The sequence below is a fragment of the Paramormyrops kingsleyae genome, unplaced genomic scaffold (assembly GCF_048594095.1).
Source record: "Paramormyrops kingsleyae isolate MSU_618 unplaced genomic scaffold, PKINGS_0.4 ups39, whole genome shotgun sequence".
In the NCBI taxonomy this organism is placed as follows: domain Eukaryota; kingdom Metazoa; phylum Chordata; class Actinopteri; order Osteoglossiformes; family Mormyridae; genus Paramormyrops; species Paramormyrops kingsleyae.
Genome location: NW_027325977.1, coordinates 50,732 through 68,397, shown reverse-complemented (window position 1 = coordinate 68,397; position 17,666 = coordinate 50,732). Strand labels below are relative to the sequence as shown.

Here is a 17,666-nt window from a genome sequence, read left to right as displayed (position 1 = left end):
CCAAAATCTGTACTCAAGTAAAAGTAAAAGTACTTATGGAAATATTTACTCAAGTAAGAGTAAAAGTAACAATCCCAATAGTTACTTGAGTAAGAGTAAAAAAGTATCCGATGGAAAAACTACTCAAGTAGCTAGTTACTAGTTACTTCTGATCTGATTGATATGAAGCGAAAACCTTGAATTTCAAACTATTTGGAAAGCTTCCACACACCTCACCTTGAAAGTCTCTTTGTTTTGTTTATATAAAACATAGGCTGAAGTAAAGTAGCCTATCTCAGTTCTGTGATGGGCACATTAACATCACATAAACTGTCATTTGCAATAAAATTTCAAACACACCCAGATGTTTTTCTGTCCACAGTTTCAAAAGGCAAGGTTGACCTGCTGGTTTTGTTCCACAGTGCACTGCATTTAGCAAAAGCTGACCGTGATAGTCTCTTATACGTATTACTGCTGAAGCATCAACAGTAGCAACAAGATTAAGTAAATGGCAGGCACATTTTTGATGTCTGGGAAGTTGGTAGTCCAGGCCACAGTCCTCATCTAAAATACCAAAAAGGTCTTGGTACTCCACCTCCGATTCACTTTCGTCAGATTCATCCTCAAGTATGTTGTCTCCCTCCTCCTGTGCATCCTGAGCATCATCTTCTTTCTCCTCCCCGTATATTCGAAAGGCCTTCAGGAAGTTTGAGCCACTATCTGTAGTTGTCCTAGTAATCTTTCCTCTGATTTTGTACTCTTCGTGTATTTCCTCTAAAGCAGCAGCAATTACATCGAATGTGTGTGATCCTGTCATCCGTCTGCAAGCGAAGGCTGCTGAACATCTCTCTAAAGATGTACTGTCTATCCAGTGGCAGGTGACATAAGAACATAAGAACATAAGAAATTTACAAACGAGAGGAGGCCATTCGGCCCATCAAGCTCGTTTGGGGAGAACTTAGCTAATATCTCAGAGTTGTTAAAATCTTATCTAGCTCTGATTTAAAGGAACCCATGGTTTTAGCTTCCACTACAATAGCAGGAAGACTATTCCATACTCTGACTACACGCTGTGTAAAGAAGTGCTTCCTCAAATTTGTTTTAAAATGTTCTCCCGCTAATTTCCACTTATGGCCACGAGTTCTAGTATTTAGACTAATATTGAAATAGTCATTTGGCTGAACAGCATCCAGACCCGTTAGAATCTTATAGACCTGAATCATATCCCCCCTTAGTCTCCTTTGCTCAAGGCTGAACAGATTCAGTTCCGCTAACCTCTCCTCGTAAGACATTCCTCTAAGACCAGGAATCATTCTCGTAGCTCTTCGTTGCACCTTTTCTAAGGCAGCAATGTCCTTCTTGAGGTATGGTGACCAAACCTGCACACAGTATTCTAGGTGGGGTCTTACCAAGGAATTATATAAGTGTAACATCACCTCCCTTGACTTAAACTCCACACATCTAGAGATATAACCCAACATTCTGTTCGCCTTTTTTATTGCTTCCCCACATTGGCGAGAGTGGGACATGGAAGCATCAACATACATACCGAGATCTTTCTCGTAATCAGCTACCTTTATTTCAGTGGAACCCATAAAATATCTGTACTGTATATTTCTGCTCCCTGCATGGATTACCTTACATTTATCTGTGTTAAATTTCATCTGCCAAGTATCAGCCCATTCGCTAATTAAATCCAGATCCCGTTGAAGCCTCTCTGCTGCTAGATTAGTATCTGCTACCCCGCCCACCTTAGTGTCGTCTGCAAATTTAACCAGTTTACTGTATGTATTCGTGTCAATATCATTAATGTAAATTAGGAACAATAGTGGTCCTAAAATTGAACCCTGCGGTACCCCACTATAAACGGAGGCCCACTGTGACATAGTGCCTCTAATAACTACTCGCTGATTCCTATCAGTTAGCCAGTTTTTGATCCAAGCTGCCACAGTTCCTAAAATTCCTGCAGCTTTAAGCTTTAACAAGAGCCGTTTGTGGGGGACAACATCAAAGGCTTTCTGGAAATCTAAGTAAATCACATCATAGGCCTTTTTGTGATCAATTTCACTTGTAGCTTCCTCAAAGAACTCAAGCAGATTCGTTAAGCAGGATCTACCTCTCCTAAATCCATGTTGGCTATCCTTTATAATGTTATTTGCATCTAGGTAATCTACCATTTTCACTTGAATTATAGCTTCCATTATTTTTCCAGTAATGCTAGTTAAACTGATTGGCCTATAGTTTGCTGGATTACTTCTATCCCCTTTTTTGAATATGGGTGTTATATTAGCATGCTTCCAATCTGATGGTACCACACCCGCAGATAACGATTTCTGGAATATTAAAGTCAAAGGTTGGCTAATAATATCCCTCATCTCTTTCAAGACTAAAGGTAAGATGCCATCAGGCCCCTGCGATTTATTTATTTTGAGTTTAGCTAGGCTTAGTATCACATCAACCTCAGTTATACATATATTGGTCATAGACGATGCTGTATTCGTATTAATTGGTGGTAAATTACTTGTGTTCTCTATTGTGAACACCCTTGAAAAATAATCATTAAACTCGTTTACCATATCAATTTCGTTATCAATTATGAGGCCCTTACTATCCTGCAAATTAGTGATTTCAGCTTTTAGTGCTCTCTTAGAGTTAAAATATTGGAAGAAACCTTTACTGTCATGCTTAGCCTCCAATGCAATTTTTCTTTCTACATCCCTCTTTGATAGCCTAATGTCATTTTTTAACTCTGCCTGTAGACTTAGATACTCCTGCTTGATTTTGAAATCATTAGTTATTTTCCAGTTGTGGAACAGAGCCCTTTTCCTCCTGACTTTATTCTTAATTTCCTTAGTAAACCACCTTGGTTGTCGTTTCCTAGATTTAGTTTTGCTGGAAACAGGTATGAAGTCCTCTTGCACTTGCAACAATGTGCTTTTGAAAAATTCCCATGCCTCTTCAACTGTTTTGCTATTTAACTCTGTCCAGTTTACAGTTTCTAATTTCCGTCTCATACCATTAAAGTTAGCCTTCCTAACATTGTATACTTTTAATTTAGACTTTGCTCTTCGGACACTAAAATTAACCTCGAATTTAACCATGTTATGATCACTACCGTACAATGGGTCTAAAACCTCTAATTTTCCAATCCTATCCTGGTTATTACAGAACACAAGATCAAGAAGGGATTCTCCCCTGGTAGGAGTATTAACAAACTGAGTAAAAAAACAATCCTGTACTAATTCCACCATCTCAAGTTCATTTACAGAAGAGCCAGAGACTGTGTCCCACTGTATCCCAGGTAAATTAAAATCACCCATAACCACCACATCATTTTTATTACTCATAATCCTGATATCATCATATAATATTCTGCTTTCCTCTACAGCTACATTAGGTGCCCTATAACAAACCCCCAAGTAACTGCGCTGTCTGGCTGACCAGCAGTCTGCAGTTGTATCAATGTAATCAGCATGGTTTAATTTTTGGATAAGTGCACTCTTCATGTTTTCAAATGTATCCTGCACTTTGAGACGCAGTGTTTTTCTTGTCATGACTGTACACTGAGGTTGCAAGGTTTCTATAATTTTCCTAAATGACGGTAGTTCTATAATAGAAAATGGCTGGCTTCCTTCACAGACAAAACTGATCAGCAGCTTGTCAATCACTGCCTGTGTTACCTTCGTTGCAGGGCTGGAAAAGGCACTAATGATCTTTGGATTCTTTTTTGAATTAGGTTGATATGCATATATATATATATATATATATATATATATATATATATATGCAGATTAGGTTACATTTGGTTTTATTATACATTAAAACTTGAATCATCAATAAATTGGTAATTATGTATCTATGGGCACTTTGGACAAATAGCAGTAAGTAAAAATAATATATGACTATAAGTATAAGTAAATTTTAATATATATATATATATATATATATATATGAATTATTATGTATATGTTTTGTGATTAATGGTGTGAATGAATAATATTCTGGGCTAAGCAACTCTTCCTTTTAAAAGCAGTCTCCTTTAAAAACATTTATTTACTTTATTCTTACATTTTAAGTACATGCATTCATTAGATAGGAATAAATTAAAATGCAATGACGTTCTGCACTTAACGTTAGGTGAAGTGTCACAAATAAAACCTTTAGTGAAGTGTACGAATTTGTGTATAACGTCACAGTATGCACTTCAATTTATTTAGAATTTTGGAAAATGGATATGAAAACATGCAGACGTTTAGAATGAACGTTTTTTACGAACGTGTGTTGTTTGTAAGGTTCACAAGATATTTGTCATTGCTTGCACAAGCGCGCATATGAGGAAAAACATTCGGACAGTGTGTGAAATATGGTACTATAAGGTCAAAGTGCCCATAGTTACCAAATTACCATTAATAGAGTTCAAATAGGCATCATATTGACACTTACCGGCACGTGTTTTCAGGTTGGAGCTGGAATTTTTGTACGCAGCGATGGCGCTTTTTTTGGTGCACACAGCCTGCATCGCATTATGAAACTGTTCTTTCTCACATCTTGAAGTGAAAAAATAGAGTTGATTTGAGGCCACGGGTGATCTGCCCCCGATAGCTCACACACGTCATCCTCTGCTTCAGCCATCATCTTTCTAAACGCGCGCTGAACTTAATCGGGAGATGCGTAGCAGACTCTCGCGAAGCATCCTCTCCAACGTCTCGCGAGACTTCAGATCAAGTCACGTAAACGAATTATTATTTTATATATCTAATATTTATTACAATTTTATCAGTAACGGAGGAACGCCATCAAATGTAGCGAAGTAAAAGTAAAGTTTTTTCACTAAAAATGTACTTGAGTAAAAGTAAAAGTACCTATCTTTAAATATACTCTAAAAGTACTAGTTACCCCAAAAATGTACTCAAGTAAATGTAACGAAGTAAATGTAATTCGTTACTACCCACCTCTGCTATCATGACACATACATTTAGGGCCTTGGGGGTGGGCACACAAAATGGCATCCAGAGGGCAGTCTGATCACTCAGCCTTACCTCTGGTGCCAGTGTCCACTTCTCAATTTTAAGTTGCACATAGACATTGAGGTTTCTGGGGAGGGGCCGAGCTGACACCAGCTGCTGATTGGCAGAGGGTGGTTAGCACCATGCCCTTCCCCTGTTTTAAAGCACTGTAGAACAACACGCACCAACACCACATCTGAGCGGGTGAAGGGAAGCATGGGGTCTTTTCACACCCTGTTCTCTGTTCACCATCTGGGGCCGGGGGCTGGGAGGAGCTGGCCGTCCGGTCGGGGTCTGGGCTGGTGGGCTTCTCGGCTGCTGTGGGGTCCGGGGTGGTCTTCTTGTCTCCGCGCCAGAGGACAAAAGGGATCCATCTCTGGGGTCTGGTGGCGGATTGCCCCTCTGGGGGCGGTGGTGCCTGGATCTCGGAGTATAGAGTATATATGGGGAGTGTGAGTGTGTGTACGGCGTTCATTTCTGTGTGTCTTTATGTTGGGCGAATGGGTGAATATTTGATTATGTGTGCATGAGGGTGGGAACGTATGCTTGTGTATGTGTACGCCTGTTTGTCTATACGTATGTGTCAGGTTGGGTCTTAGACTCCACCTGAAATAACATCTCAGGCTCTATTCCCCCCGCCACACTCCCTGCTGGTGGATGAGGCCCCCAGCCGCTGGTATGTTGGTGGTCCGGGGCTGGATGCTCGGGTGCGTACTGGCTCATTCTCAGCTGTTGCTTGGGGGGCCTGACCCTTCTAGCCCTGTCGGGCCCCTGCTGGGGGGTGGGGGGGGACCTTGGTTCTCTGGGCCCAGGGACCGGTCTGCCCTGGTGTGGCTCGCCGCCACGGCCCCCTGGGGCTCCTGCGATGTGGCTGCCGGATGACCCCCCAGCTCTCCTCTGCCCTTTTCTGGGCAGGGGCTGCAATTGTCCCTGTGGTGGTCTTCCTGGGACTCCTGTGCCCTGGGGGACCTCCATATCTGCTTCATGTCCTGGGGGGCAGGGCTGTGGTTCTCCACACACACTACTAGACATTTACATGGAGAAACCTTATGAACACCAGCGCACTGACACACACAGGTGTGCACACAGGTGTACAGACTCACAGACACACACTGTTGTTATGTTGCGTGGTAACTGACTGGAGTGGTAAAAGCAGGGTAAGGAGTGACGAAATGACACACAGCACGGCAACATGGTATTTTTAAGTCTCTCTGTATTCTTCTTCTGGGGAAGCACACACAGCGAGCAAACCCTTTCCCTCTGTCGCCACCTATTGGCGAATGTACAGAACACAACAACTGTCTTGATCGGCTATTGCTTCTAAACATATATTGTACTATTAGTTATGCGTGCTGTTCAACAACATTTAACATTTAATGTTCATTGTGATTCGTACAGATGTGACTGATGAGCAAAGGACAGACTCAATGACTGCAGTGTAGAACTGGCTCAGCGGCTCCCGTGGCAGACCGTACCGCCTTAGTTGCCGCAGGAAGTACATCCTTTGCTGGGCCTTTTTGAGGATGCAGTTGATGTTGGGCTCCCACTTCAAGTCTTGGGAAATAGTTGTTCCCAGGAACTTGAAGGTCTCGACCATTGGATACGGTGAGAGGAAGAAGTGCCTGACGGTGCCTCCTAAAGTTCACTGTCATCTCCACAGTATTGAGTGTGTTAAGCTCCAGGTTGTTCTGACGGGACCCGAACACCAGCCGGTCAACCTCCCGCCGATGTGCAGACTCGTCACCATCCTGGATAAGTCCAATGACTATAGTGTCATCGGCAAACTTCAGGAATTTGACCACTGCGTCATTGGAGGTGTAACAGTAAAGTGCAGAGTTCAAGTAACGTGCAGGAAAGTGCAGGAAAGCATTAAAATGCAGGCCCCGGTAAAGGAAGCAGAAACACCAGTACAGCAGTAGGGGAGAGAGAACCCCCTGCTTAAAGCGAGGATAGAAAAGATGTCTAAAAAGTGGGGGAATAGAACAAAGGCCCTGGTAACTAAGTGGCCTAAAGGGGGCACATGGGATGTGGCAGTGTGTGAGGAGATGGAGACTCTGATAAAGTATCATAAGGCTAATAAGAACACAGAAAGGCGTAAAAAGAAAAGGAGTGAGGAACTGGAGGTACTGAGGTTATTTAAAGCAAAGGGAGAGGCCTGGAGAAGGGAGCAGAAAGCCATGAGAAAGGCACTAAATGAGAAGAAGGGGGGTGAGAAAGAAGAGATGAGGCAGGAAGAAATATGGCCACTGTCATATCAAAGTCAGTGTCCGTTAGTGGAAGCCCCCCCTCCTTCATACAAGGGTCAGTTTCCAGTAATAGAGGGGAAGGTAGAATTCAGAGGTGAGGTGACACAGAAGGATGAAGGAAGTAGGGAGCAGAAAGGAACGGCAAGTTGTTTAGATGGATACAGGGAAGTGAGTGCATTGCTGCGGCAGGCAGTGCAGGAAGGACTGCGAGGGAGTGAGAGAAGAACAGAAGGCCAGGCATGTGGGCCTGAGAAACAAGGGAGTGAGATAAAGGTGGAGTACGGAGCAAGTGGTAGTAATGCAGAAGGGCTGGTGCATCTGCTGGACACCCCTAACCCTCCATCTAAAGGATGGAGTCAGTTTCCGGAGAAAGAGACAGAAACGGAGAGTGAGGAAGGAGTAGAGGAGGATAATGCAGATCATAGAATAGTGAGAAGCAGGAGGGCTGTGAAGCCCCCCACCAGGAACACTCCGATGCTTCCGCTGAGGGTGAACGGAGCACAGACACAGTATGGGCCGTGGGCAGGACAGGATCTGGAGGGCCTGATTCTCAGACTCCCAGTTCTGGCAGAAGGGGCCGGAAAATGGATAAAAGCATTTGAGGAGGAAACTATGGGTCGGCTCCTGGCGATAGGGGACATAAAGGTGGTTCTGGCTCGCGTTTTGGGGGCAGACGGAATGGAGAGACTGCTGCGAAGCAGTGGCCTGGCAGCGGTGACAGGGACTCCTGTGAATGATGCATGTCACTCTGACGGTTACCGTGCTAACTGCTGGCATCAGCTGCGACTAATGTTTCCTCCACGGCTGAGTGTGGTTGAAATGAAGGTGGAGCCCATCAAGGAGGTCTGTACTGAAGGGCACTGCAGGACGCGCTCCCTAAGCCAGTGAGGAGCAGGCTAAGGCAAGTGGGGGGGCTTATTACTATGCCTGAGGAGCAGCTGATTCACACTATTGACTTACAGAGAAGAGGAGGACTCTGCTAAAGAGCGTGAGAGGGAGTTGACAAAGAAACTGATTCAGATGCAGCTGGAGGAGCAGACCACCAAAAAGAAAAAAGTCCAGGCACCAGTGGTCTCTCCGGACCCAAGCCCCAGGGGGCAGCCTGTGGACAGCCGACAGTCTCCTGTCACTGGGGCCCCCCAGGATACTAATTGGCCTCTGGTCCCTGATTGGAACAGAGTATGATAGGTGGGGGGGGGTGACCAGAGGGCACCTAATTTCCCACAAATTAGGCAGTCCCAGTCTATGGGGAGACTGGGGAACAGGCCACCCCAGCTGCTGTGCTCCTTCCTGTCTCCTGATTTGAAAGCCCTCCTCTTCTGCTTGAGGACGGCCTTGATTTCTGGGTAATCCAGGGTTTATTGTTTGGGAAGCACCGCACAGTCCTGGTGGGTACGGTGTTATCTCTGCACTGAGCGGGTGACTGCTGGCTCCCTGCACACTAAGGGCTCATACACAGGGACAAGGTGCACCAGGTTGTGATCTGATCTTCCCAGGGGAGGGAGAGGTGATGAACTGTATGCCTCTCTTGTGTTGACATACAATAAGTCCAGTGTTCTATTCTCTCTGGTGGGGCATGTCATCGAGTGAGAGCCGGCTCCCCATTTTCTTTTCCTTTCGCTAATCAGCTCTCACTGTCAGTGGCTCAGCTCTGCTCAGGGAAAACTTTGTTTTGATTGGCAGCATGGCAGCCTTGTGGCCAATCACGTGTGAGGATATAGGATCATACCATTATGTGAAAACAGAGAGGGCGACAGATGCGACCGTCCGTCCCCTCAGTCAGTGAGTGAGACAGTAGACAGCGGTGAGGAGGAGAGGGCGAGTGCATCGCAAAAACGTAAATATGACTGACACCCGTAAACGAAGCAGCATCTGGCTGCAGTTTAGAGACACTGGGAATAGCAGAGCAGAGCCTCTTCATTGTAAAATGAAAATAACAGTAAGAGCAGGTTCCACCACAAACCTGCACAGACACATCAGAACTGTCCATCCCACAGTACAGATGGGGGAGAGAGGGCAAGCTGGCTCAACGTCTACTGACCCTGGGGGGTCTGGTCCCAAACCAACAACAACTGCTGCTGCAGCAGCTACTAGTCATGCAAGTATAACTGTTCTTACTGCAACTCAAAGCAAAATAAGTTAGTTTATACCAAAGCAGATGACCCCAGGCAAACAGCACAGTATTAATGAGGAGTTCGATAAAATGATTGCCACTGATTTCCAGCCCTTTTCCATTGTGGAGGTTTTAAAAGTCTTGTCAAAGCCTTAAATCCCACGTACTCTACCCAGTAGAAAAACACTGTCCCTAAAAATGATCCCAAAACTATATGACATAAAACGTGCATTATGGCAAGACTAAGTGAAAAAAGCTCCATCAGTTTGCCTGACACCTGACTGCTGGAGCTCTAGAACCACCTGCTCTTTCATGTCTGTCACTTGCCACTTTAGTGAAAATTACAAGATGACATCTTGTCTGCTGGACATATATATACAGTCATTGACAAAAGTCTTGTCACATAAGGACATAGTAACTTAAAAAGGCATATAACTTTATTTCTAATCAATCAATTGTTATGATACATGGATCAATTTAATGCCAAGGACTTTAACATTAATAACTGGGTGCAAAATGAAACAGTCAAAAAGTGTCCTGATGTTCACAGCTTGTTAAAGTCCATAACACCTGTTTTTGCAAGGACAAAAGTCTTGTCATGTCTTTTAATGATTCAACCAATGACAGATTTGTGGTTCACCTGTGACAAATACTGTAATTAACATAATCCCAGGTGTGTATAAAAAGTCCCCAGCAAACCAGACCTTCACTTGAAGTGCAACCTGACTTCTGACAACATGCCAAAGATTCAACCACAGACCAAGTCTGCTGAGGTGTCAGACGTCATTAATGTATCCAAACATCAAGTGGAGAGGATTAAAAAAAGATATGAAGAAACTGGTGATGTTCATGACAAGCCCAGGTCAGGCAGACCACGTAAGACAACTCTTTGAGAGGACCATTTGTTGCTTTGAAAGTCCAGGGCCAACCCTTTTTCAACTGCAGCAGAGCTACATCAGAACTGGTCACCAGAAACCGCTGTGTCTACAAGAACAGTTTCTCGAATTCTCGCACGCAGTGGTCTCCATGGCCGAATTAGTGCACAGAAACCAGCATTAATGAGAACACAACAAAAAAAGCGTGTTGAATTTGCCAAGGCCCACAGCTTGCAGCAAGGATGGACAGTGGCAAAGTGGCAGAAGGTTGATTTTTCTGACGAATCATCCATTGAACTGCATACCAAATGCTGCAAATACTGTAGGAGACCTGTTGGAACCCGCATGGACCCAAGATTCACCCAGAAAACAGTCAAGTTTGGTGGAGGAAAAATCATGGTTTGGGGTTACATCCATGGGGGTGTTCGAGAGATCTGTAGAGTGGATGGCAACATCAACAGCCTGAAGTATCAAGACATTCTTGCTGCCCATTACATTCCAAACCATAAGAGAGGGCAAATTCTGCAGCAGGATGGCGCTCCTTCTCATACTTCAGCCTCCACATTGAAGTTCCTGAAACTGAAGAGGATCAAGGTGCTCCAGGATTGGCCAGCCCAGTCACCAGACATGAACATTATTCAGCATGTCTGGGGTAAGATGAAGGAGGAGGCTTGGAAGACGAAACCAAAGAATCTAGACCAACTCTGGGAGTCCTGCAAGACTGCTTTCTTTGCCATTCCAGATGACTTCATCAACAAGTTATTTCAGTCATTGCCAAGACGTATGGATGCGGTCCTCCAAGCTCATGGAAGTCATACACGTTATTAATTCTTTCTTCCAAGGCACTATGACTTTATGTTCTGATATTATTGTAGCATGTTTGTGTATTCTAAATGAAGTATATGTATAATTTCTACATTATTTTTGTATATGACAAGACTTTTGTCCAGGCAAAAGTTGACCTTTCTGTCCTAATTACATGACAAAACTCAATGAATGATGAAAAACTTTATTTTGGTATAATAGGCATAATCTAGAGGGCTTAGCCTTTCTTATAAGCCATTTCTGATACCAACTGATTAACTACAGGTCAAGTTATTATTTGTTGTTCCTACAACTTGGTTAAGTGACAAGACTTTTGTCAGGCACTGTATATGTGTGTGTGTGTGTGTGTCGCATGGATAATATCCCCAAAAATCCTACACCGGGCCACTGAGTCCGTGTCCATTTCTGCTTAGACCACTTCTGCATTTGCAGCATTTCCTCTTTGTAAATGAAAGTAAAAGAATTTTAATGCTGGACTCTCCATTTTGTCAAGAAACGAGGATAAGACTCTGTTTTGCAAGGTAAGATTTTATTCAAAAGACAACTTATAATAAAATAAGCTATATTTGGGAGGATATATTAGAGCAGATGCTATATACCGTTTCTCAAACCAGTCCTGGGAGACCTCAGACATACATATGTGTGTGTGTATATATATATGTATGTATGTATATAAATAAAAGCACAGCTATATATAGCGGCCGCACCCGTTGCATGAAGTAGCTACTAGATATTATGTATGTATGTCACTATTTACCCTTCGTGTTCATAGAGGCCCCAGCATCAGTCATCTGCTCTAGATCGGCACAAAAATGGGGGGAGCTGCTTCTGAAATGACCCCCCCTGTGGAGTGTGAAACAAAGAGAACTGAGAGGTAAGACAGAACCTGTGTGTTTGTACGGCTTTACACACGATCATAAAAAATAAATGTTCCAGCATTCTTGAAAGAGAGAGTAATCTGTCTTAACTTAATTCACTTCCTCGAGACTTAACTGATTCAGGTCCGTGGGGTAGATGATTTATGTTTATCATTTATAAAATTTATGAAATTTAATTCCCTTCAAGAATTTACATTTAATTGTACTCCCTGGACGCCGTCCTCTGCTGCCACATAGCGCTGATTCTTCAATTTTTCACGACATCTTTGGGGCGCGAGATGATTTTCTGAATATGCGGTAAAATAAAGTTTATATTTTCGGTCTTTGCAACCAATCAAAACATTGCTATCGGTATTCAGTGACAGTCGAGAATCCGGTTGGAAATATTTTTTTTTTTTTGTAACTTGGTGAAATTTATTGTGGGGATCCCCATTTAAGGCTAAATGTAGGTGTCAGCAATCGCGGGGCGGGCGAGCTGGGAAGCAGGTGAGCGAAGCCGTGGCGTAGGGCAAACAGGGTTTTATTAACCAAAAGACGGACAGGTACGAACATCCACTAACACTACAATGACAGATCTGGGGAAGACAGACAGACTCGGACTAAATACAAAAGACTAGGCAGAAATAACAGGACACAGATGATCACAATTGGTAATCACACGAGGTCACGAGGTGGGCGTGGCACACATCGGGATCGAACGGAGCGGATCGTGACAGAACCCCCCCCCAAAGGCGCGCACACCGGGCGCGCTCGAGGGGAGGCGACGGACGAGACGGGGGAACAGGACCTGGAAGACAAAAGCAAAACATCAACGAGACACCGGAAACAGGACAGAGACACAGAACAGGAACAAGGACTAGAAAAACGACAAGACCCGACAGAGGACAGGGAACGCGGACAGGCAGACAAAGAAAGGAGACAGAGAGGGGACAGAAAACGGAGGAACAAAAGGGCCAGGAGTGAACGGAGGAGACAGAGAGGGACGAGGAACGAAGGCAGGAGGGACAGACGGGAACGGAGGAGACACAGAGGGACGAGGAGCAGAAACAGACGGGACGGAGGGAAAGGGAGGAGGAGCCAGGGGAGCCCGAAGGAACCCAGGCGGGCGACGGGCAGCGGCCGGAGGGGCCGCAGGCGAGAGGGAGAAGGGAACCGAAGGGGACCACCCAGGGGCCAAGGGAACGGGACGAGGGAGAGACGGAGGGGACACGGAGGGAGCAGGAGGGAACACCAGTGCAGGCGGGCAGGTGGGGGAAGCCGCGGCAGGCGGAGGCGCAGCCGGAGCCGGCGAAGGCGCCGTCCGACGCCCAGCCGGAGCAGGGGGGCCCGGAGGCGACCGACAAGGACCTGGAGGCGGGACCGAGGACCGGCACCGAGGATCCAGGGGGGGACCCGGAGGGGACCGCCGACCCCGAGCCGGAGGACCCGCAGGCAGCCACCGAGCCACCGCCAGGGGTCGAACGGGCGAGCCAGGGGGCAGGGCGGGCGGGACCCGGGCCCTACGCCTATGTCCCCGTCCCTTGCTGGAGATGGAGAGGCGGGGTCCTGGGGGGCGTCGGCCTTGCCGGGGTAATGGCGAGGGAGTCAGGGCCTCAGGCAGGGCCGCGGGCAGGACGGGAGAGGCGGCCTCAGGCAGGGCCGCGGGCAGGACGGGAGAGGCGGCCTCAGGCAGGGCCGCGGGCAGGTAGCCAGCAGGAGGCGCCTCGGCGGGCACCTCAGGAAGAGCGGAGGCAGCTGCCGGCGTGCGACCAGCAGGGGCCGCCTGGGCAGGCGCCTTGGGCGTCCGGTCAGCAGGGGGCGCCTCGACGGGCGCCGCCATCACACGGCCAACAGGGGGCGCAAACGCAGCCACCTCAGGCAATTCGGGTGCCGGCAGGACAGGCGAGACAGGCAGTTCGGGTGCCGGCAGGACAGGCGAGACAGGCAGTTCGGGTGCCGGCAGGACAGGCGAGGCAGGCAGTTCGGGTGCCGGCAGGACGGGCGCCGCCATCACGCGGCCAGCAGGGGGCGTCGCGGCGGACGCCGCCATCCCGCGGCCAGCAGGGGGCGCCGTCGCGGGCGCCGCCATCACGCGGCCAGCAGGGGGCGCCGCAGCGGGCGCCGTCATCACGCGGCCAGCAGGGGGCGCCGCAGCGGGCGCCGTCATCACGCGGCCAGCAGGGGGCGCCGCAGCGGGCGCCGTCATCACGCGGCCAGCAGGGGGCGCCACAGCGGCCGCCTCAGGCATTGCCCTAGGCAGAGCAGGCAGGACAGGCGGGTCAGGCAGGACAGGCAGGACAGGCGGGTCCGCTGGCAAAGCGGCGGAAGCTGCAGCAAGCGGTGCCGCGGGCAGAGCGGCGGCAGCTGCAGCAGGCAGGACAAGCGGGTCAGGCAGGACAGGCGGGTCCGCTGGCAAAGCGGCGGAAGCTGCAGCAGGCGGTGCCGCGGGCAGAGCGGCGGCAGCTGCAGCAGGCAGGACAAGCGGGTCAGGCAGGACAGGCGGGTCCGCTGGTAAAGCGGCGGAAGCTGCAGCAGGCTGTGCCGCGGGCAGAGCGGCGGCAGCTGCAGCAGGCAGGACAAGCGGGTCAGGCAGGACAGGCGGAGCTGCTGGCATCGCGGCCTCAGAAGCAGGCGGTGCCGTGGTCAGAGCGGCGACATCAGCAGCGGGCGGCGCGGCCGCGGGCAGAGCGGCGGCATCAGCCGCGGGCGGCGCGGCCGCGGGCAGAGCGGCGGCGGCAGCAGGCATTGCAGCCGCGGGCAGATCGGCGGCGGCGGCAGCAGCCGGCGGTGCCGCGGGCAGATCGGCAGCGGCAGCAGGCAGCGCAGCCGCGGGCAGATCCGGAACATGCAGGTCTGCGATCGGCGCCAGGATCGGCGCCGGGCGTACAGGCGCTGCCCCTTTAAGGGCCTTGGGGATCCGGGGAATGGCATCCCAAACGGCCCTGGCCCCCCTATTGAACGGGCGTGCTGCCCGAAAGTCATATGCCGCCAAGGGTGGCGGCCTCTCCTCGGCGGGGCTGGCGAGGGGTACCGGTAAACCGGAAGCGGGGATAACGCCCGGGGTGATGGCAGCGGAGAGGGAGCAAGCCCCCAGAAAGATCGCCGGTATCTCTTCCTGTCGGTGCTCTCTCCTTTTCTTCTTCCGCCTCCGGCTTGTGGCGGTGGAAGGAAGCGGCTGCGCCGTTTCTGTGGGGACAGAAGGCGGTACAGCAGCCCCAGCGCAGCACAATGCGACCATCTGGGCTCTCCGGTCTGTAACGCGCTGTATTAGCAGCCGAAGATTCTCGCGTACCTCCTGCAGGGGGGTACGCGTTACCGGGTGGGGGTGCCTCACTAAGGAGGTCTCCACTCCGGCTGGCTAGGTCCCGAGCAGCGGGGTCTTCCTGGACCTCGGGTTGGGACAGCCAATATATCACCTCCTGCAGCAAGCCGATCCGTTGGTCTTCGGCTTGCTGCGGTGAATTGTTGTGGAGATCTGTCATTCTGTCAGCAATCGCGGGGCGGGCGAGCTGGGAAGCAGGTGAGCGAAGCCGTGGCGTAGGGCAAACAGGGTTTTATTAACCAAAAGACGGACAGGTACGAACATCCACTAACACTACAATGACAGATCTGGGGAAGACAGACAGACTCGGACTAAATACAAAAGACTAGGCAGAAATAACAGGACACAGATGATCACAATTGGTAATCACACGAGGTCACGAGGTGGGCGTGGCACACATCGGGATCGAACGGAGCGGATCGTGACAGTAGGCTATATAATATAAAGCAGTGGTTCCAAACTTTCTCTGCAGGGCCCCCTTTTCTACATAGGAACATTATTGACACCCCCCCCCCCCATTCAAACTACACAGGTTCAAATTCAAACTTTATTTGAAATACAACTCCCTTTTCTAATTGGGCGAAAGAAATGCAATTACAAATGGTGCAATTTCACCTCTGTGGGAGAAATAAAGAGCAAACTGAAGTTATAAACAAGAATAAAGACCTGTCTCCACAAAAATATCTGGGAAAATTAACCAGTTCCCAGTCAGAACAAAACTTAAAAGGGGATCATCTGAAGTCTCACACCTTTCAGTGGCTGGTGTGGGTTTGCTTTGTGCTGCAAATCTTCTCAGTTTGGGGTTGCAGCTGGGAAACAGCCACTCTTAGTTCCTTTTCAAGGTCCAGCTTTGATCTGTATTTTGTCTTAATAGAGGCCACAGCAGAAAAACCTACCTCACATAGCTAGGATGTAGCAAAAGGAAGGAGTGTGCCCACAGCTTTCCCTCCTAGCACTGGCTAATCCTTCTCCACTCCAATCCAAAATGCAGCCAGTGTTTTAGACTTAAATTGCAGCCTTGATGAATCTGAGGTAACATCAATGAACTGTGGTCTGTACTATGAAGCGGGGTTACTGGCTTATCGGGGTAACTTGTCGGATTTAAGGTAGTCTGTGCAACATGTAAGTGAACCAATATATAGTCCATTTAAACCGTGGTACCTTAAATCCGACAAGTTACCCCGATAAGCCAGTAACCCCGCTTCGTAGTACAGACCACTGTTCCTTCTGGAAATATTTTTGTAGGGCGGAGAGGTGAGCTTTCATGCGTAAGATATTTGTGTTCTGAAGCTTGTTGAGCACAATGATTGTGTTCAGGTTCCCAAATGAGCCTACATTTCCCTCAGTAACTTGCTACTCCCATATCTCCAGTTTTCTTGTGAATGATGTGATTTTATCTGCCAGATGTGGAAGGTGTGTGTTTGTGCCTTGCATCTGCAGATTTAGTACATTGAGTTTCTGAAACATGTCACTCAGGTATGGAACTTTCAGGAGGAATTCGTCATTTTGAAACTTATTGGCAAGCTCGTGACCCTCTTCCTCCATGAAAGTGCTGATCTCATCTCGGAGCTCAAATATTCTGGTAAAAACTTTCCCACGTGACAGTCAACGAGCCCCACTGTGAAACAAAGCAGCTGTGTGGTTGGAGCCCATTTCCTCACACAGGGCAGAAAAAAGCCGGGTTTTGATGTAGTTTACTGCAGCGATGACATCCGTCATTACATCGTTCAGCTCGGGACTAAGCTGTTTAGACGCCAGCCCTTCTTGATGCATCATACAGTGTGTCCACTGCACACTGGGAGAGACGCGCTTCACGAGCGCTTGCAGCCGCCCCGTTTCCCAGCCATAGCCTGAGCCCCGTCTGTACAGATCCCCTCACCGTCCTCCCATTTCAGATCAGCCTCTCAAATAAGTGTCAGTGATTTTAAGCATTTCTTCTGCAGTGGCTCTGCAAGTGATTTGCTTACAGAGCAACAAATCCTCCTTGAAATCCTCAGCATCGATATATCTGATGTACGTTATGAATAAACAGTCTCTGTTACTGTCAGTAGCTTCATCCACCTGCAGTGTGAAGTGGCGGCTGTCCCGCACCTTGTCAGTCAGCTGCTCCTCTATGTCTTCTGACGTCATGAATGCGCCTCGCGGTCGTATTGTTTGATAACGGAATTGCCTTTAACTTGCTGGCTTCATCAATTGTTGCTTCATCAATCATAGTTGCAACCATATCGATAGCGGAGGGAAGTATTAATTCCTGTGTGGTTTTTACCCTGAGCAGCTCAGTAGGCAACTTTATATGATGCCAGTTAAGTGTTTTTAGGCAAAGATACAGCATCAGTAATGATGCTTTGTTGTGCACGGCAGTTTGTGAGTTTTCCTTTAAAGAAATCAACTGGCTTATCTTTATGCTTAGGCTGTGCTGTCTCCAAATGACGACTTAATTTGT

At 48.1% G+C, this 17,666-nt stretch overlaps 1 protein-coding gene across 4 annotated transcripts in view; it reads left to right on the top strand.

The window, feature by feature from the left end:
* Positions 1–17,666, top strand: part of LOC140586327 (NLR family CARD domain-containing protein 3-like) — a 93,615-nt gene that overhangs the window by 64,620 nt on the left and 11,329 nt on the right. For 3 of the 4 annotated variants that reach the window (XM_072708132.1, XM_072708131.1, XM_072708133.1), the window contains exons 1-2: positions 11,462–11,565; positions 11,817–11,918. The exons of the other annotated variant lie outside the window; for it this stretch is intronic. In XM_072708132.1, coding sequence (XP_072564233.1) covers positions 11,857–11,918 — 62 coding nt within the window. In that variant the 5' untranslated portion in view covers positions 11,462–11,565; positions 11,817–11,856. Of the gene's footprint in view, positions 1–11,461; positions 11,566–11,816; positions 11,919–17,666 lie in introns of those variants that run through there. 4 annotated transcript variants of the gene reach the window in all.